Below are 21,017 nucleotides of genomic sequence, written 5' to 3' on the forward strand. Positions count from 1 at the left end.
ATTCAAGACCAACTTCAACTCAACCACTATCCAGAGAGCCTCATCATCAATGCCCGAGAAGCAGCAAGGAAACCCAAGCGTCGCCGCCGAGGTATTCCGTGTTGTGCGTTTCTGAAGCTGCCATATAAGTCGGACAGGGTGCATCACAGCGTCAGCAAAGCTATCCGGAAGCACAAGTTACAAGTCCGGGTGGTTTACGAGCCTACGGGTAGCCTCAAACGTCAGCTCTGTCACTCAGCACAAAGTCCGCCCAGCTGCATTAAGGAGCCCAACATCAGAAAGATAAAGAGAAGAGGACGCCAATGGGACCGTGTCTGACTTGTAAGTCGGGTGGAGTGAAAATATGTATGAAGAAGAATGTGATATACCGGCTGCATTGCAAGTTGTGCAAGGAAAAATACATCGGAGAGACGGGTCGCACACTGGAGATGAGACTGGAGGAACACAACGGTGAAGCTCGTAGGCGCACTGTGGATAAGCCATGGGGTGACCACATGCGAGCTAAGCATGCGGGGATCAACCTAGGTGTCGGGGACAGCGTCTTCTCGGCAGTGACTGTGGTTGAAAGAGCCAGTGACAGGGCAAGCCTCAAATTGCGAGAGGCAGTGGAGGACAGAAACGAAGGCCCAGAGATCAACACCAGTGCTGGATGGTCACTACTCGAAAACAGTCACACCACTGGAAAACACTAATATGGTCACATTCGTGTATTGCTTGCGAGAAACCTGTTCAGACATTTCTCAAGTTAGTTATCTGGTGACATCTGCGCTGGGCTAACTGTGCTTGTGTGCCAGTTAAGGGCAATGCCACGGACACAAGTTGCTCGAGTTTGGCCAGGAGGCCAGCATGCCAGACTCCGTCAAAAGCCTTTGATAAGTCAAAAAAGCATGCTGACACTGCCTGACCGGCATCTCGACCAGCGGAGATCGCATGCACTAGGCGGGAGAGCTGTAGTTCAGTACTATCCTTAGATCGAAATCCAGATTGGTCGGCCGGTAGGTGGAGCTCAATGTGGGTGTAGAAGCGTTGGTGAACAATCCTTTCCTGAACCTTGCTGACAACGCTCAGGAGCGAGATTGGCCTATAATTGGTGATCTCCGCACAAGAGGCTTTCTATGTAGAGGACTGATAGTGGCGTCGCGCCAGTCCTGTGGGTCTGCTCGCCTCGCGAGAAGGGCTCAATAAAAGGGGTTGCGAGGGAGCACGGCATTTCTTCTGCAGTGATCCAGAGCAATTTCGTCGGGGATGCCATCGCACCCAGCCGACTTCCGGAAATCAAAACCGGAAAGGAGTTTTCTGACCTCTTCCTAGGCGGTAATGATTTCCTTCAGTTCGCTTCCGATGATGGGCGACACGACTATCTCTGGTACGGCTTCAATTGGTCCGGAGACGGATTTCTGGCTTTCCGAAATGAAACATTTGTTAAATGCTTCCGCTTTTCCTCCATCTCATATAGCCACTGTTTCGTTCGCTGAAATAGGTGGAAGCTCCTTTTCGGGAGGACCACAGTGATTGCATTAACTTGTACAGGTTTCGCTGCGGGACACCAGTTACGTCGCCTTGCGCAGCAGTGCATACAAAGGCGGATTTAGCTTCTGTCAGTTATGTTGTGGTCCTATTGCGTTCAGCAACGAACGTGAGCCAGTTCTCGGCGCTGCGAGTTCGTAGATACTGACAGTAGAGTGCTGCAAAGAAGCTGATGAGTCATCTATCGTCGCCGAATTGGGCGAGACTGGTGTGTACTTCGTGGTGCGAAGTTAGTACAATAGTCTTGTGTTGATTAGCGAGTCATGCCAATGCGACCAGAGGTCTGACATTGAAAACTGCGGAATTTCCTCAACTGGTGGCATAAGCTGCATTGAGCCTAGGGCTTCTTCGAGTGCGACGACGCGATCAGGGTGCCAGTTCCAGCGCCAAGTTTCGACGTTTTGCTGGGTGTTGGTGCTCGTGGTCGGCCCGCAAGGGACACATGTCCTCCGAAGAGTACATGATCTGACGCTCCGACAGGGGGATACGATGTGACAGATAGGTCTTCTTCTGGTACGTTGGAGATGACTACGTCGAGGCAGGACTTCAAATTGCCTCTGGAAATACAGGTCGGAAAAGACACGCCCTGGCTTAATCCTGCAGTGTCCAGTAGGTAGCTCAGCACGTCGCCAGGTCTATCAGTGATATTAGTGGGAAGCCATGAGGTGTGTTTTGCGCTAATATCTCCTACCAATAGAAACAACATGAATGGAATAGTGTAGAATGGATGTGTTATGAACCCTACCCACACAACTATCACGGGTGCTACGTCAAGCACAAAGCGAAAGAGAGGTATACACAACAGGTTGCGCTTAACAACTACACGTCACAAAGAATACTGGATGTAAAGTAGAAGCCGAGTGACAGCCAACAAAATTATGTTGGACGTCTAACGTCACAATTGAAAGCTGCCAACTGCACAACAATACCAGTAGCTTGGTAATCACCGTACATACATTAAGATGATGGACTAGACTTACTCGATATGATTTCGACGGTGCAGGTCAGCTTGGACAGGTGCACCCACAGCTAAAATGATTGGTATACACTTCAGCGTCTGTGGATCCATGGAGCATTCGAAGTGGCAATCAAGGGTCTGAAGACTATTCATTTTAGTGACGATCCCTTCATGAGCAGCTACGCGGTCACGCAAAGTAATTACAGACGATGAAGTATTCATACTTGGGCACTTTCCCAGGATATTCGCTGCGCCGAATGAAACTCGACGAAAAAGGATTTTCGCTGGTTTCCAAAGATATTTTAATTTTTTGGTTGGCTTTTGATGCATATTTTTCTCAACGTGAATTCCAGCAGAACATGCATTCGGACCGATGGTGTTTGCTACAAAACTGCAGTCCGTAACGGCAAGTCGAACTATGGTACGTGTAGAAATTGATATTGGACTCTGGAAGAATAGACTGTATGCAATGATTGATTGGATCACCGTCACAAGAGACACGCCGCGACCCCGCTTTGGATATGTCACCACCTTAATCATGCTGCCCGAGGAGCAATTTGTGAAGGTGCAGTTGACAATCGTGATATTGGTGGTCCCAGGACTGTTTTTAGATATAGAAAGTACAGATCCGGTAAATGATGTGCGGGAACGTGTCATGTTCTTCAGTCTGATGGTACTCATTCTGATGTTGCTCATTTGGCAGTTTTCAAACAGAGCAATCCAGTTAGTGTAACAGTGCAGTAAGGCACGTACTGCCGAATGGGTGAGGAAGGGCGCTTGACCGGATTCAGCTCTGTGCGCCGTGAATAAACAGTTTTGCACACGAATCAACCTGGCCTGGGGATGATTTCCTGTAAGTCGAGTTGTAAATAATTGGTCGCGGATGGCCAATCCCCCTTGTCCGGAATGCAGAAGAAACTGACATGATATAAACTCGATTTCGTACATATGTTCAATCTCCAGCGATATGAGGAATCCAGACGTCGATGATCCGCCACGAGGACCGCTAAATAATATAGAGGAGAAGTGCAGCGTTTGCGCGAAAGTAATAACTACATCAATGAAGCCACCTCGAAGTGTCGTCAAGTTGCAGCCAAGAGTGTCGAGGGTCGAAATCTTGAGACTTGTAACACAATCGCTCTCGAGTTTCAATGGGGACTTTCCTAACTCCAACGTGCATCCAGTCCCCTCCATTGGAACCAGATATATCTGAACGCTAACAGATTTCTCCGGCAAACAGATATCTGTAAGTGTGTAGTTGGCTGAGTACGCGCCAACTCTCCAGAGAACCTGTAACCAGGCATCATGTAGGGTCAGGCATGGTCGCAAAAGGTCAGTACCACATGGCTCCGTAGGTCTAGTAACTGAAATTCCGCTTTTGTTGGAAACAAACACTGTGGACGTATTGTATGAGGGAAATACTGGTTGGTCCTGGTGAGATGATGTGGCTGGTAACACCGCTGAGTCAGATGTCCGAGAGACCCACTCACCATCGCTGAACACAGACGTTGCCACCAAAAGCAGCACTGCGAGTACTTTTCCAGGAGTGGCAGGCATGGTAAAGACTACCATTCCTGCATTGGAAATCACCGAAATGCAGAAACATAAGTAAGAATTTTATCCTTTTAAGCTTTAACTCCCTCAACCTTATGAATATCCTTTCAGGTGCACTTTTCGAAGCCGAACAAACACATGACACGAATAGCATGAACGTAACAACCAGTGCAATCTGCAAAAGGCATAACAAAAGACGAGTTGTCATAATTTCGAGTGATCCGAAGTCCAATTGAATGTGATGTACATGACGCAGACCAGGGGATTTTTCTACAGGTGCTCTAACAACCAAGCTATGCTGTAATGGTCAGCCAAAGAGTGGGAAGCCATATTTCTCTCTAATACAACCATTGAAACCTCTTTGAAGTAGATAAAAATGTCTACGCCCATAGTTCATAAGGTAAGCTGTTCCCAGGGTGTTGCAAACTGCTGGTAGTTTTACTCGAATTTACTTGACACACGTCCGCCACTAGTATGGCACGAGTAACAAAAGCACTTTTCCTTTCGACGAACTTGCTAAGAAGCCATCACGTCGCATGCATTAGTTTCTGCTAGAGTACAGTGGTGAACTATGTGCTCAGGGAGCACTTCAATCTAGCATATGAGATATACTACTAGATCAGAGTTCCTAGACGTCTCAATAGTCATTGGTCAAATATCCACACCTGCTACTTCATTTATCTGTTTCTCGCTATTCCATAGCTCGCAACGACTTGTGGTGCTTCCTGGACCCAGAAGCTCAAACATTACTGGCGCCACAAAAGGGACGCCGCAATGAACGTATTAAAGTGACGCTCCGCACCAAGTGTAACATTAATTTTATGTTATTTGACCCTCGAAGCATCGCGAGTCAGAGTCGACCATGTAATATTGAGAAGCAGATTATGCAAGAGTGTGGATATTCAACTAATTACCTATTGAGTCCAAACCATTCCATTATATGCAACGTTTCGGCCAGTGGTCTTCTTCAGATACTCTATGACTGAAACATTGTATATAATGGAATGGTTCGGAAATTTGCAGAGTATCGTGGAATGGGTGAGTTCACGCAATTGTGTCTACTATGAAACTGCAGGAAGCCTCCAAACTTCTTCTCAGTTACTATTGAGTCCGTTGGGAGTTCTGATCTAATACGATATCGTTGAGCTGGTGATTATCAAACTAGTTCCACACGTAAATGCATAGGCCTTGCTATAGCCAATACCAAACAACGTGGGACTAGTGTCGTTATCATTTCAATCTTACCTTGCTCGGGACACAGACCCGTCAGGAGGAATATTCTTGCCGTTCCTTTCTGCGATATCTTAATAATATCCTCTGATCGTCTTGTTGAGGATATGCTGTGTTGCAACTCGACTACCGAGCTTAAAATCAATCTTTCGACACAACTAGTCCGATGTAGGCACTATGAAGTCTCGACGCTCATCTTCCGCTCTGAAGCCTTGCGGATGTGTTCCTTGGTCTGCGCGGTAGACGGCTTTCGCACGTTCTGACGTTCACGGTGCAGTGTGTGCATCTCTGATAGCAAATACATGACATCCATCTCCGCGGGCAATGGGTGTGACCGGCCGCTCCAAGCTTGGATAACCCAACTAATTACTTCCTGAAATTAATACAATGTATTTGATAAATACATACAGCTCACGTTCTGACGTTGATGGTGCAGTGTGTGCATCTCTGATAGCAAATACATAACATGACACGGTATATCCATCTCAGCAGGCAATGGGTGTGACCGGCCGCTTCAAGCGTGGATAACTTAACTACTCAAAATCAATCCTTCGACACAACAGTCACTAGTCCCATGCTAGCACTATCAAGTCTCGACGCTCATCCTCAGCTCTGAAGCCTTGCGGATGTGTTCCTTCGTCTGCGCGGTAGACGGCTTCCGCACGTTCTGACGTGGACGGTGCAGTGTGTGCATCTCTGATAGCAAATCCATGACATGACACCGTATATCCATCTCAGCGTGAAATGGATGTGACCGGCCGCTTCAAGCTTGGATGACTCAACGAATTACTTCCTGCAATACTACACAGTGCAATAAAGCCTCGAACCTCAAAGCTCATGCTTTGCCCAGAGTAGATTCACTTACGCATGACCCTTATTATAATTATGCCAAACTTCGCAACATATGTTATCCAGATTCTCCCAAAGAACAGTGTGTGCATTCAGGAAACCGTACTTAACTCACGTTTTTCAGTTGAAACAATATCCATCATGGACCTCGATCAAATTTCACACACTGCACAAATGATAACACAAAGATCAGTTACGGAAAAGCTGGTACCTTATGTAAGTGATGAAGGCGGAGAATGAACTGTTGATTGCGAATACGTTTATGCTTTTAATATTTTTATTATTATTAATTCAACATCTCCTGGCTCGTCAGAAAACTCCCAATATGAGAGGTCGCGTGGGAGCCAACCCGGCGGACTGAATAATAAGGAGAGAAATAAAGAGAGTTCTGCAAGGGGAGGCATAACGGAAATGGTGAGATTATTAGGACGAAGAAGCTGAAGCTTGAACTCCTTAGTGTCTGTGCATGCTTTAAGGCTAGTTGGCAGGGAAGACCAGAGAGTGTACGCAGAGAAGATAGGAGATTTCAGATATAGGGAGGTATTGGCACGGAGTAATGAGAAGGAATGACGTGTTGATCTGGTGGACACAAACAAGTTATACATAGCAAAGTGTTTGGGGGCCAGGTCTAATAAGATGACGTGTACAATGATGCAAAGATGTTGCTTGTGTCGCTCTACAAGGGGAGATACTGAAGCTAAACTGTAGAGACGTTGGGAGGAGAATGCTTGATCTTTGCGAAACAGGATTTTTAGAAGCAGACGCTGGTGTATTTCCGGAGTTTGAACATGGGCCTGTCACAGACCGCACCACGCTGTGTCACAGTAATCAAATATAGGTAGAATATACGACGTAAAGAACAATTTTCGGCAATGATCATTTAAATGGTGGCAGTGAGGTTGCAACATGCCAAGGGAGGAGCTAGCTCGCTTGCTTACTGACTGGACCTGTGGGGACCAGGACATATGGCTGTCGAATATAACACCACTTTGTTTGTGTTCATGAACAATTTTAACGTTAGCATTGGCTCCTGGAAAGTGCAACGGCTGAGTGTGCGGCGATGGGCTAATGAACATTGCTTCGGTCTTCGCGATGTTGGGCCTCAGCTTCCAAGCTTCCATCCATGCTATGGTGGAGTTAATGCCGGTCTGCATATTTTTTTCTTTGTATATCCTCTGATGTCATGTACATAATAGTTGGGTTTCAAGATTCAATGGTCATGATCAAACCATTCGTCGACGGAAGTATGAGTGCTCAACGAGAATGTCATGACATACTTAGAGAATATACTAATGGACACAAACCGTACAGTATCAAGTGGTCCGTTGTGAGGAGAGTCACACCATACTGTAACATCTCTGAGCTGCAATCTGTGCCAAGACGAGATGCTAGAGATTGCCTGGGCCGACACGACCCGCACCCTCAACATGAGGTCTATGCTAGTTTCCAAGAGTCTTCAGGAAAACACGTTTTACCTTCGTAACTTTGTCAACAGGATCACGTGACTCTAGCTTTATAGTCATGCTGCTGGCTTGTGTGTGTGTGAGAGAGAGAAAGTGGGTGGAGGGGGGGGGGGGCGTCATAGAGTAAGTGTGTGTCCGTGTATGTGAGTGGGTTCTAGTATGTGTGTGATGGTTGTGAGAGTGACAGAATGAGCATTGCGCGTGTGCGTGTGAGAGAGAGAGAATGTATTTGTGTGTGTGTGTATGTGTATTCCAGGTAACGGGTTTGACAGATTGAGTGTTTTCACTACCACCTTTATTGGTTTCAGGGTTTATTTACTTAATATTTGAAGTATACATACCTGTTAACCATGGACTACTTCTGCCTAGATCTACTGTTGTGTAATCAACGGTGCATGTGAAGCATCAGATCCTCTCTAATTCAATCACCCACACTAGAAGCGAATCGGACTCTTTTAGTAGATCTAGTGTTTTCTTCTATGAAAGCAGCGTGCAGGTCTATAACCACTATAGGGTGTGTATAGAAAATTGTCTTGGCCGTCCTATTCCGATGTACTCCGTGTGGTGTAAACCAGTATTTGGCTAGTTCATTAGCAATGTTCAAGAAGTGACTTTTTATGATTTCAATATACATTATGAGTCCAACAAATTTACAAGGCAAAGGGCTCTGTTCACCAAATCGAAGAAATTACCCAATGCCATGAACATGACGATATGGAGGAGGGAGTACGGAAAAGGCCATTGCGAACCTGGATATGTACGATGAGGAAAAAGCATTAAAATACCATGTAGAACAACATGTGCATACAAATGTGTATCATTCTGTTGCCACCGTCAGTGTAGAATATTTTTTCTTAACTAAATTGGGTGGTAATAATGGAGAGCCGCACAAGTACGAGATGCATGGCAGTATCAATGAATGTATTCATATTGTGAAAAGAATTGATCCACTGCAAATATCAGGGAAAATGACTAGTCATCAATTGCATGAAGCTTGGAAAGCTGCAGTACGGAATGTGTGTTGCAATACGCATACAAATGAAGGAGAGCCACATGGCAACATGTTGTCATCCAATGTTAGTACAGAAAACCAGACACTCCTTCATTCCTCTCTTCATAGTTATTAGTGTCTTAGTACCAATAATGCATGTATAGGCTTTTCTTGCTTTGCGACTAAAGCTGACGCTTTTAAGAGTAACAAGACCTAAACAAAGATGCGCTAAAACGAATAGTGTGCTGCTGCGTAGATTTATGAATGTGAGCGCAAATAGACCAAAAGTTGATAATACTAACTAAAAAGGAATAAAATTACAGGCCTATTTACAACGCATACAGTTTTTCGTGTTGTTCAAGATCTGTCAGGTGCATGGTCACAAAACATAATTTAGAGACGACCCTCTTGTTGAACACGGATGTTATCAACTAAGAGTGGGTCTCTGATGTCACCTATCAAGTTGGCCAAGGCTGTTTCGTCCAGATGTGATTCGTTTCTCTCCCGTCCACGTCCTCTCTGCCAATGCTGCCAGATGCGGCGAACGGAGAGGGTCCTGAATCTTCCGTAGCCTCCCTCCTTGGCTAGACATTGTCGATAGAGGAGTGCTGTTAGCACCAACGCAGTGGGCGTAAGGAAGAGTGCCCCACTGACCCATAGCACATAGTTTTCGGTCATCTGCGACTCGTACATGACACTGTAGAGTACCGAGATACAGATGGAAATACAGAGCATGAACGACTCCCATGTGTTGTAGCCAACCCCCGCAAAATCACCCTTCCGAAGAGGTCTGAACAAAGAAGCAGAAAAACCACGCAAACTGAAATTATATAGTCATGCAGCCGGAGGATGATAAAATCCGCTTTGTCTGCGCCATTGTCTGGCACATCTACATAATTGCAACCAGACACTTGTTAGGCTGTGACAAGGAATGACAAGCGCCAGTCGCGAGTTAACCCAAACACAGCCATTACATGAACACGTAATGGCCATTAAGTAGGATCAATCATCCACACACTCGCGGAGGGTAAAATATCAGGTTGAGAAAACCCCACTAACTAATCGTGGCATTGTCAAGTTTCAAGAGTGGATTTACAACAAGTATAAGGAGACGTTTCCTGCTACAAATTTCACTGCTCTGCGCTATTTGGCCTAAAGGACAATGTTGGCCAGTCACTAAACTTGGTTATTATTCTCAATCTTCCCCAGTTTTTCATCTCCTTTTCTTCTGGCCCTAATATTTTTCTGTTGGTGCACCCAGCTAGCATTGACACAGAGACTCATGGTCGAGTATGTCTGGTCGGATCTCATCACCGCTACCGTTCTTCACTATACATTCTTATACTTGAAGGCTGTGCTAAATATTCATTAGTTTGAGAGAAAGCTGGAAACGGAAAACGCTCTAGAGACAAACTTGACTATCACCACCAGGACTTGAACCAGGGAACCTGGCTTATGGCCAGCGATTCTCCACCACTAAGCCATGGTGTACTTGACACCCAAGCAGCAACAGTTCAACATTTTCCTTGTGACAGGGATCAAAAAATAAATAAATATACGTACTGAACTTTGCTATGCAGCATTTGAAGCAACAGAAGGAATCCAGATGTCACCAAGAGTCTGGACACCGCGCTCGAAAACGGTAGTGATCCAAGCAGGCCAATGGCAATACGCCTCAACAGGTTCACAGCTGACCACCAGCGGCACTCATCAGTGTACATGCAGCACGCCTCGTCCACGAAACCCTTCAACATGATATGACCATGTGTTCGTCGAATGAGTAATAGCAACGGCGGTGGGACGATAAATATGGCCAGGATTGCAGCTGCTGCCAGGACATAGCCTAGATGTGGTGACACATAGCAGTCTACGGATCCATCCATGGCAAGCACCTGCCTGTCGTTCATTTGCACACACCAGAACACACTGAGAGCTGTGAAGGTGAGCATAAAGTAGCTGTAGACCAGAACAAACCACATGACCCGCACTAGTTTCATGTGGCTCTGAAGTCTTGCCAATCGAGTTCCAAGGTAGTTGTAAGATCGTGCAATGCGTATAGCCAGGAAGATGAGAAGAAATGTGATTGGTTGGATAAGGAGTAGAGTGCTGACTTGAAGTCGATTTAGGTCCTCTTTGAGACACACGTGTCCGAGTCCAAAAGTCAACACGGTGTAGATGCTGCTGTAGACGAATGTAACTTCGTTCGGGAAGATGTACCAAGACGTCTGAATAAAAACCAAAAGAAGCAGAAATCATGGCATGCTCTAGTCTCAACATACATGTAGTACGAGTTTCTTTCGAACACAGCACATCACTGATATCTTGCTTCATAACTTTATTGATGTATGATCTTCCGATGTATTCTAGTGATCATGTGACCTTTCTTCTGATTGGTACTTTGTTGCAGACTATGAAAACAAATTCCACTTGCATTCTCGAAAAAATTTGAACAGTTCCGAGCTAGATTCAGTGAAATGGCTACAGGAGACCGATTTCGTCTCAGATCTGGAGCTGGACTCGCGTTTGGGGCGCGTTGTGGCGGACAATGAATAGTGCTCTTGGTAAGTTTGGGATCATTGTATATCTCTCATTAAGAGCTTTCCAACAAGCCTAAGATCTTCAAAATCGGTGAAATAGAACCAAAGTTATGTTGGAAATCGAGTGCGCATTTTCGTAACTGCCACAAATTCTGCGGAAGCAAAAAAGTTACGGACTCCAATGGGACTCTTTGACCTGTGGTTCACTATTTGAAACCAAGAACGAGATTTGAAGTAGTTGCATCATTGAACAACATGCTTCCTGGTGCCTTCAATCATGCTTCATGCGAATGATTCTCTTATAAAAAATCCTCGATTCAAAGGAAGTTGCGCCAACTGATATGCATGTACATGTAAATATCCTTGCATTCTGTGCTAATTTGTATTTCAAAAACTTATAATAACCAAAATTACCTGCACAAAGAACAGCCAGCTATCCAGAACTGGTGAAAGGCCAACATTGAAGTAGAAGAGCAGGATGGATGTCAGGACTGTCATTACCACCATGGTTATGACGTATACCCATAGTGGAATAGATGACGTCATTGAGCAATCAACGCATTGCTGTAAAACGACACATAAGAGGCAAGTATAAATATCGAAGACATGGCAAAGCCAGCTTTGTTTGCTACACACCAGACGGAGAGCGGAACCTGAACGCATCATTGTCACCTGAATATTCTGTAGGCCATGCTATTATTCTTACCGCTAATGCTAGCTTCAGTCTTGTACCGGCTCTGCACTCTCCACACAAGATACCCGCGGCATTGCCAACACATGCTGGCGTTCCCGATCCATTGTAGAGCCACGCACTACTCTTGCAAAGGCCATTCGTGCACTGTGCAATGCCGAACGGATAATTGACGAATGATCCATAAACCTGCGTCTCTTTGAACGTGATGTTTGAAGTGTTACTCTCCGTTTCAAACACCACATTTTCACCAGTAGATTTCCAATCAAGAGGATTCTTTTCTGAGTCGAGACGGCTATTGGTTGTGACGTTACCGGCCCAATAGCCTGGTTTCATGTTAACAAAGCGACCCTTGCTGCACTTCTGTATGGCCGTAGAGTTCATACAGTAGCACACTTTAGTCAGTGGAGTCAGTGGCTGGTATTCTATGGTCACCTGATGCACAATAACAATAATTCAAGAAAACACAATTACATTATTAAAATTAACAATGTTTTGATATTTATAAATGCCAAAGACTCTCCTCCTTCGCTCTTACCCGGCACGCTGCTACCCTCGGTAGCCATTGCACACACCAAAAATTCCAAACAGCGAAGAGGATACCGGTTTTAATCCTACAACAAGTGCCTGTACAACTCCATCGGGGTGGGCTCCTTCAGGGTGTGATCTGATGACACCGTCCTCAGAGTACCAGGGACAATACTCTTGATGTGGCAGGAACAAAATACCATAAGGATGAAATGGGTATTTTCCAAGGGCTAGATAACTCAGTCAAAAAGGAATTATGACAAGCTTACGCACTCAACCACCAACACACACAAACACGCATTTGAAACCAATTATATTCATCATTACTTTTCAATGCCTTACCGCTACATCAGGTCCATAAAAGCCTCCAAAACAGGGCCGCAACTCAAATGGCACATCCAAGTAGAATCCATCTTTAGACTTCTTTTCTTTGGCAGTATCATCCAACAACCTGAAACGGAAGTATCCTCGTGCTCCTGGTTCCCCGCCAAGTGCTATGCCGGTGAGTGGCGAGCTTGATATAAAGTACATCTCTCCCAGGTGCTCATACAGACCTCTATCTCTTGCTCCATACCGTAGCATATAAACATCATCCTCACTGATAATCTACATAAATTTGACAGCACATAAATATAAAAGAATCCATCAGAAACCTCAATCTGCCAGTTCAAGATATCAACGGATCTTCATTGCATAACATAGAACGACACTGCAGTACGTCTTGTCATAAAGCATTGTAAACTCTCTTTGGAGTCGAAAACGTAAGATGGCAATGGAAATCGACCGAACTTCTACTAAGAGAAGCATAATGTGTCCTTAGTTACAGTAAAGTTAGTTTCTCTTGTAGTAACGGGAGCACAGGACAAGACAGCGTCGAAAGACAAAATGTCGTGGAAGTGACGGACACAATAAACTGTAAAAAAGATCTTGCAACTACCTATACTGTACTTTATGCTGCCATATTCATCGGCAGTGCGCTCCTAGAGCCTGGCTGTTAGGTGGCCATATCACTAGGTGCTCTTCATGTAATGTTCTTCCAGTAAATGCACTACAAAAAGGGGCCATGTGGAACCTTAACAAGCAGATGTAACGGTTTGAAATAGGACCGGTGTGTCAGCAAAATTGTGAAGACCCAAACGGATCATCATCGTGGATAGTTCACTTAATGAGAAAACCAGAACATATGTGCAAGTCGATCTCTCAGATTTCGCTCAAATTTTGCAGGTAGGTTTGCTTTGGGGTGTAGATCGACATTCCAAAGCCCGCACAAAATCTTTTGAAGGGAACCATGAAATTGGTATACCTCTCAATATTGGCCCAATATTGGCCCAATTTATGGGTCAACAAACGAGCCACGGCACAGCGTGCAAGAACAAGCTACGAACAAAACTCCATCAAGCCATCATTACCTCACCTTAGAAGAGTTCTTGGGGCAGCACCATTTAGCCACGCCAGCATCCCAGAAGACGAGGGCAATCATCCCTTGACGCCACAAATGACCGTCTTGAAAATAGCCAAATTACAAGCGCTGATAAAACAGCGAGCTACGTCCTCAATTAGCAAACACTATACACCGGCAGATAGTAGAACACCTCTTCTAGCACTGAGGACATGTCCCCCATCATACTTTTGGGGTTTTCTTGAAATAAACAATTTTGAATTTTTCCACTCGACCATTCTGAAATACGTCCAAACTCATACCTGCGCAGGAAAGCTCACCCTCCGCGACGTCTAGTCAGCAATTTCTACTCTAACACCACTCCCAACGCTGCAGAACAAAGTGTATTGTTGACTCTGACAAGGAAAAGCAGCGGTGATCACTTGTCACTCCAAACGACAAGCTTCTCCTTGCGCCACCAAAATTTTTCGTTGGAACACTTGATGCAAAAGTGACTGAATTTTTGCGTGTAGTTTTTAGATTTTACTGCAAGAGGAATGTAGAAATCACGTGGATCGTGACGTAGAATAATGCTTTCTGGTACACGACACAATGCACACGATCACGATCGTTCCTGAGGCGCTATTCGAAACGGACCATGGCATGAGGGAGGAGGTAAGATGCATTATATTTCTTGCATGCTCTGCTCAGAACATGCAGAAACTATCGTTATAACGCTAGCATTATTGCATTGACAAGAATTCTTGGAGATATTTCCTCTTGCAGTAAGAACAGGGATGCATTTTTTCACACTATTAAACCTCGCTCATCCCGAACATGGTTCAACAGGAACTACGGCTGGTTTACATGCTGATGATCCACGTAGATCTGCAACAGCAAGGAATGAGCGTGGTCCATGCCATCAAGGTCGCTTGGAGTTGACCAGCACGCGGCCAACACTGGTTGCATGAAGTATGTGGCGCGGCCACATGGCAGATTTCTTACGTCATGAACAACGTGATTTGACCCTACACGCCCGTCTCTGTGCTGCATGTTGAGGGAAAGTCCCAGCTGGAAGGCCTACAACACGACATGCGTGCTCTTGAGCTGGACATCAAGATGCACTTGATCCGATCTAGATCAACGGGTGATCCATGTAAGTGCAGGATCGCTTGATCAAGGTGACTCGGAACAACTGCTGAACCGTGATCTACGAGACCTCGCATTCGTGTGTCACGAGGCACGTGATTTCATCATTCCTCTTGCAGGAAAATCCAAAAACTACACGCAAAAATTCAGTCACTTTTGCATCAACTGTTGCAACGAAAAATGTTGGTGGCGCAAGGAGAAGCTTGTCGTTTGGAGTGACAAGTGATCACCGCTGCTTTTCCTTGTCAGAGTCAACAATACACTTTGTTCTGCAGCGTTGGGAGTGGTGTTGGAGTAGAAATTGCTGACTAGACGTGGCGGAGGGGCGAGCTTTCCAGCGCAGGTATGAGTTTGGACGTATTTCAGAATGGTCGAGTGGAAAAATTCAAAATTGTTTATTTCAAGAAAACCCCAAAAGGATGATGGGGGACATGTCCTCAGTGCTAGAAGAGGTGTTCTACTATCTGCCGGTGTATAGTGTTTGCTAATTGAGGACGTAGCTCGCTGTTTTATCAGCGCTTGTAATTTGGCTATTTTCAAGATGATCATTTGTGGCGTCAAGGGATGATTGCCCTCGTCTTCTGGGATGCTGGCGTGGCTAAGTGGTGCTGCCCCAAGAACTCTTCTAAGGTGAGGTAATGATGGCTTGATGGAGTTTTGTTCGTAGCTGGTTCTTGTACGCTGTGCCGTGGCTCGTTTGTAGACCCATAAATCGTGCCAATATTGGGCCAATATTGAGGGGTATGCCAATTTCATGGTTCCCTTCAAAAGATTTTGTGCGGGCTTTGGAATGTCGATCTACACCCCAAAGCAAACCTACCTGCAAAATTTGAGCGAAATCTGAGAGATCGACTTGCACATATGTTCTGGTTTTCTCAGACATGCTCTCTTAAAATATGTCTGTGGAAAAAACTGGCATGTTGAGTGTGCTCTGATCGAACTGAGCCACTCCTTTGTGTTGGCCCGTTCCCTCCAAGTTGCCCGATTATCCATTTCAAATGGTGTCGCAGAGGTGGCTCCAAACAGGAATAGTTTTGTAGTGCACGTAAACTGAACGTTCCCCTTGAGTTCTGAAATTAGGTTATTGCTAGTTTATTGCTCTAGCTCCATGACGCCCAGTACAGAGAAATAATAAGCTTTGTGTGTGCTTCCAGTAGTTTTGAATTGGTATACGTGCTTCATTGGCGAGAGGCGAGCAGCTTTTTAACTGCGAGAAGAAGTGGATTTTTGGAAAGACGTTCAACTCTAGTCACCGTGCGAAGCAACAGGTCAAAAACTCACCTGTTTGGTATGGCGCTTCCGGTCATCACAGAGCCATGAACTTCTGGCTCGGAATAAAACACATCGTAGCCTCACTGTGACATTTTATGTTTTCTAATCAAAATACCAAGATAGAAAGTGAATATTGAGCCCGGTCCTGTTTGCAACGTATAGCCTTTTGAAACCGTGTCCTCTACTGGGTTTGCCAATTTCCTGTTACAGAATCTCTCCGCCCCCCCCCCCCCATTTTCACAGCTCAGGAAAAGAAAAACAACCTACAAAAAAAATAATGATCCTGCCAAACTAAAACTTACCTGAACTTTCATTCTAGAACTAGTCGTAGACAGTAAGTCATCATAGGTGCGGATATTGACAGTAATATGCTCTCCTGGCGCTGGGTATAATGTAATACGTGAGAGGATCCGCCCAAATGAAGTTCCCGCTGAAGAGCTCCAGTGAATGCCGCTAAAATGCGACCATGGTGCTAAAATAGCTGACCCAGAAATCATAACGTTGCTGATGTCTGTAAGATTGTTGCCGCCCATTCGCCGGGCAAGGAGCTGCAGCGAGCTGTCGGATTGTCCTGCAGACAATCTAAAGAGCAAAGGGTGTATAGACGTGCATAAATTCTATGCGGTGTGAAAGGACTTTTGTAGTAAGCTGGACAGTCTTTGTCAGAAAGACTTCGATTTATTTTACGTACTGGATAAATTCCCATGCTTTGTACTATTGCGTGTTTGCTCTAAAGATCTTTGAAGGTGGGTTTAGTATGGATGAGAATGTTGAACCGGAACTGCACTTTGTTTAGATTCAATATTCGATTTCCATAAAACGTAATTACCTTTTCATTATGTACGTTTCCTGTAACATTTTCATACTACACTGATTTCTCTTGTATAGCCAGATGTTACCGAGATGCTTGTAGCACTCCGTACTTGATTGTCCCAGCAGAATCCAGGCGGTGCTGAGGTTTAACAGTTTGCCGAGCGCATTGTTCGGGTTAGTTACGGCAAAAATAGAGGAGTTACTAACAGCGCACTGGTGCCATTGGTCCATGCTTGTATCGTCATTGTTCAGTGGATTTGTATCAACCAAAGTGGCGCCGAATGCTGCACAAGACCCATAACTTCTTGAGCCCTTCTGGTAGCTCTTGGACGCGTGTGGCTTGTCGAGGAGAACAATCGGATCGGCTTGGATGTAGCATTTATCTCGGGAGTTCAGCTGGAGAGGCATAAGCAACACACTGACATAAGTAGTCGCAACAGTTCTTGATGGTTTAAACAGATATATATATATATACCGAAGCTATTGCCTTCAAGTTGAGATTCTGCTTATTGCCTCTTCACAGACATTGAACCAGACTGCAAGCATCAAGACGTACGAGTCAGAGAATATCGTCATTTTGTGAAGAATAACCACTTGTTGTAGGTTTAAGGTGTATGTAATTAATCGTCTTCTTCCGTTCTCTTTTCTCTCTCATTCGTAAATGTAGTTTTTAGTTAGCCGTGGTTATTTTCCACCCTTCATCTCATTCTCACTTTTGGCAACACTTTGAAGTAGCAGATGTTGTATCAATAACAACACTAATGATAAGAATCATGCAGCTCATTTCATATCACAACCTGTCCAAGGCGTCTGTTGGTATTCTAGCCTTCGTCTTACCAAGGGGCTGTGAATCTTCGGATCCAGTGAGCATTGTCCGATATCCCTGTACTGCTTACGAATACTGACTCCGACAGTAGACCACCCATAAGACACATTTTGCTTCAGAAATTGCTGTAGATTCGCCTGTACACACACATTTGGGGAGGACACAGCAGAAGAAACGAACAGGCAATATACACCTTCTATTGGCGCTGACCTAGATATTCTGTTAAGAGTAAACTTGCGAGGACAATCTCTTCTCCAAACGTTTCCAGTTTAGGCGTAGATGTGCTCTTCGCATCCAATGCTCCATTCTTTCTCAGTTTCACGCGTTGCTCAATACATTGCGCACATATTTTTGGAGTAAAAGCAATTGTGATGCTATTCAGTATCGCCTTCTCTGTCGAGTTTTTTGTACATGTACGTAAAACAGCCCTCAGAGTAAAAGTCAGTATATGTACCTGTAACCTCTGGTTGTCGGAATTTCTGTTGGGTGTAATGGCGAATGAGGGTAGCAGCTAGTCGGCTGAAGAGCGCATGAAGAAGAGTAGAGGATAATTGTACATATACAAGTAAATGTAGTATGGAATCACCGAATGGTACCGCTCGCCACTGTATAGTTATCAATGTGCTTCTAAAGCGTCGTGAGTACTTAAGGTCCTGCGTTTTCAGCTCATACATGACCATAATACGTACCGGACTAAGCCATACAATGCTGAGGCCACTTTGTTGCACGAATGTGCCAATATCCATGACAGTTTCTAGAATGCCGTAGAGATTGAGCATGCCATTTTGAGAAACTACCGGAGCGATAATGAACGACTTGCCTCTGCATAAGAAATAGGAAAAAGGAGATGCAAATGCAATGGGCACCGTTTAGATATTTAGCGCGTATATTGTACCAAATTGAAGGATCATGTCATCAAAAAAATAATATGGATTTTCTCTCCATTAATTTAATTAAGGGCGAGGATTGGGGCAGGCAGTGTGTTCCAGCTCTCCAGGTCAAAGTATGGGAAGGAGCGGCGGATGAACTCTGGACTGGAGGCTTGTAGAGGAGTTGCGAGTTGGAAAGATTGGCCACGGAGTTACTGGCGTTAACTCTTGCTGGGGGAGGTACCATGTTGGTAAGCAGAGCTGGACCTGGTATGCACTTAGGCAAAAAAAGCATGAGGATGTTATAAATTTTTCAATTCTCCTATTTTTTTCAAAGCATACCCTGGGATTCGAACCCCGACTATCGCCCTTCATGCATTCCCCGATACACCTCGCATTCCTACTCATTCTTCCAAGTTGCTTCACGTTATGGTCTTGCGTTTGAAAGCCCTATTTGAATGTTGTGGCCCGCTGTTAGTGGCCAGCTGTCTTTGATGGTACGGTACGGAACGGGACAGATACGGGATAGCGCCAGGCGTGACACAAACAAATTAACACCAAATTAAAGCTGTGTGTACCCTGGCTAGCGCCAGTAATGTCTTCTGCATAGCTACGGGAATAAATAAAATACATATCTAGAAGGCATATGCCAGTACACAAACCCTTGTCCCGTGCAATAAAAATCCGCTTTAGCATAAGTACCAGGGCATCCTCCGTTGAGTGGCCTGCGCGGAAAGCAAACTGAGTCGTGGGGAGGGTACCAGATATGTTCAGAAACTCGACTAGCTTCTTCTGTACGACTTTCTCCAAGAGTTAAGGCATTATGGGAAGTAGGGACACTGGACGAAAGTTAGTGGGAATAGACGGGTCCCCAGCTTTGAACAGCGGGATAAAGTGTGCGTGGTTTAAGGCTGTGGGGACAGTGCCATTAACAAGCGAGGCCTTAAACAACGTGGCCATGGACACAGCTAGGATATCGACACACCACTTCAGAAGGTGGCCAGATATCCCGTCGCTTCCTGCAGCTTTGGCAGGATTGATTTGTCGGAGAAGCCGTTCTACCGGTACTTCGCCAAAAGACACTTGCGGCAATTCTGACATTGCACTCTGAGCCTGTGGAACTTGCGGTAGCGGGATGCTGTGAGGACGGGCCTTGTCTGTTACTACTGCCTGGAAGACGGACCAAACTTCTTCAATGGGACAAGTAGGCTCCACACGTACTCTATTCTTGTTCGATCCAGGACGATTCAATGTTAGCGTCGGAAAGCTCGGGGCTCGGTTTACCTGGAGTCCGGCACGGAAATAGTCTCTGTTTCATAGTCACATTTGCACGCACTTCTCTGACACCAAACACAATGCCACTCCTCGCTGACATGCCTCTGTCCTCCTTCTTTGACAGTTGCGCATATTCTTATTTTGTGTTTCTGTTTCGGTATATTTCGTGTTTCAATGCCTACCACGAGTTTATGGGTATTATTGAGTAAAGGACCATTCTGGAACATTCAGCATAATTGTATTTCTCTAGCTAGGCTTTTCATTACGAATCATTAGGCCTCCACTGTCTGCTAACTTAACCCTACAGCCTCCCATTATAATGGAACTCCCTTCAATTTAGACTACGTCTTTGAGAAATCGACGAGGAGACAATAGTCGTAAAATGGCAATAAATAAGATAAATTGTGCACTCATAACAACAGCAAAAATGAAGAAAGTCAAGTTCCATAACGTTTTCTTGTGACTGTCATCAGTGGAACGCCGTCACATAAAAATGTAATAACTAAAACACACACTTATATACATGTAGCTAATATGGTTTCAGGTAGAAATACAGCAGCTAACAAGTACAAAAAGCGAAGTTTGCACCTTTGCAATGTGTGAATATAGTGTATGTGAGAAAGGTAGTGGCAGATGAATGTGATACTGTGTGAATGAATGTAATGGTGCGTGTGTATTACTTGAAGAGTGTGAGTGATACAACGTTTTCTTTCTGTTTACATAGCACAGGGTCACGAGTACGAATATACACAGCTTCCAACACCTGCAATTGCTTGAAGAAACGTGCGCAACGGATAACACTAAACCAGGAATCGTCAAACACCTTACGACATTCTGGACTGGACACCAAATGCTTGTACACTGCAGACTTCCTCTTGTCAACATCAAACTCCTCCTCATCACTACTCTCATCCTCAACCTCCATTCCCATGCCGCCGTCCATCCCATCGCACTCGTATTCGTCGTCATTCACACATTGCAAAGGTGCAAACTTCGCTTTTTGTACTTGTTAGCTGCTGTATTTCTACCTGAAACCATATTAGCTACATGTATATAAGTGTGTGTTTTAGTTATTACATTTTTATGTGACGGCGTTCCACTGATGAC

At 44.9% G+C, this 21,017-nt stretch overlaps 3 protein-coding genes across 2 annotated transcripts; all 3 read right to left on the reverse strand.

The window, feature by feature from the left end:
* LOC135819561 (uncharacterized) overlaps positions 1–21,017 on the reverse strand; it is a 57,586-nt gene that overhangs the window by 15,007 nt on the left and 21,562 nt on the right.
* LOC135819560 (uncharacterized) lies at positions 8,385–16,561 on the reverse strand. The gene is made up of 6 exons (XM_065332788.1): positions 16,430–16,561; positions 12,671–12,934; positions 11,816–12,235; positions 11,524–11,673; positions 10,136–10,797; positions 8,385–9,362 (listed from the first exon to the last, which is right to left on the reverse strand). Exons 1-6 carry the CDS (start codon positions 16,439–16,441, stop codon positions 8,966–8,968), a joined length of 1,905 nt encoding a protein of 634 aa, XP_065188860.1. The 5' UTR covers positions 16,442–16,561; the 3' UTR covers positions 8,385–8,965.
* Positions 16,470–20,853, reverse strand: LOC135819015 (uncharacterized). The gene is made up of 6 exons (XM_065332166.1): positions 20,771–20,853; positions 18,456–18,588; positions 17,778–17,903; positions 16,957–17,336; positions 16,614–16,709; positions 16,470–16,509 (listed from the first exon to the last, which is right to left on the reverse strand). The coding sequence occupies exons 1-6, from the start codon at positions 20,851–20,853 to the stop codon at positions 16,470–16,472; spliced, it is 858 nt and encodes a 285-aa protein (XP_065188238.1).

The sequence above is a fragment of the Sycon ciliatum genome, chromosome 6, assembly GCF_964019385.1.
Source record: "Sycon ciliatum chromosome 6, ocSycCili1.1, whole genome shotgun sequence".
Taxonomy (NCBI): Eukaryota; Metazoa; Porifera; class Calcarea; order Leucosolenida; family Sycettidae; genus Sycon; species Sycon ciliatum.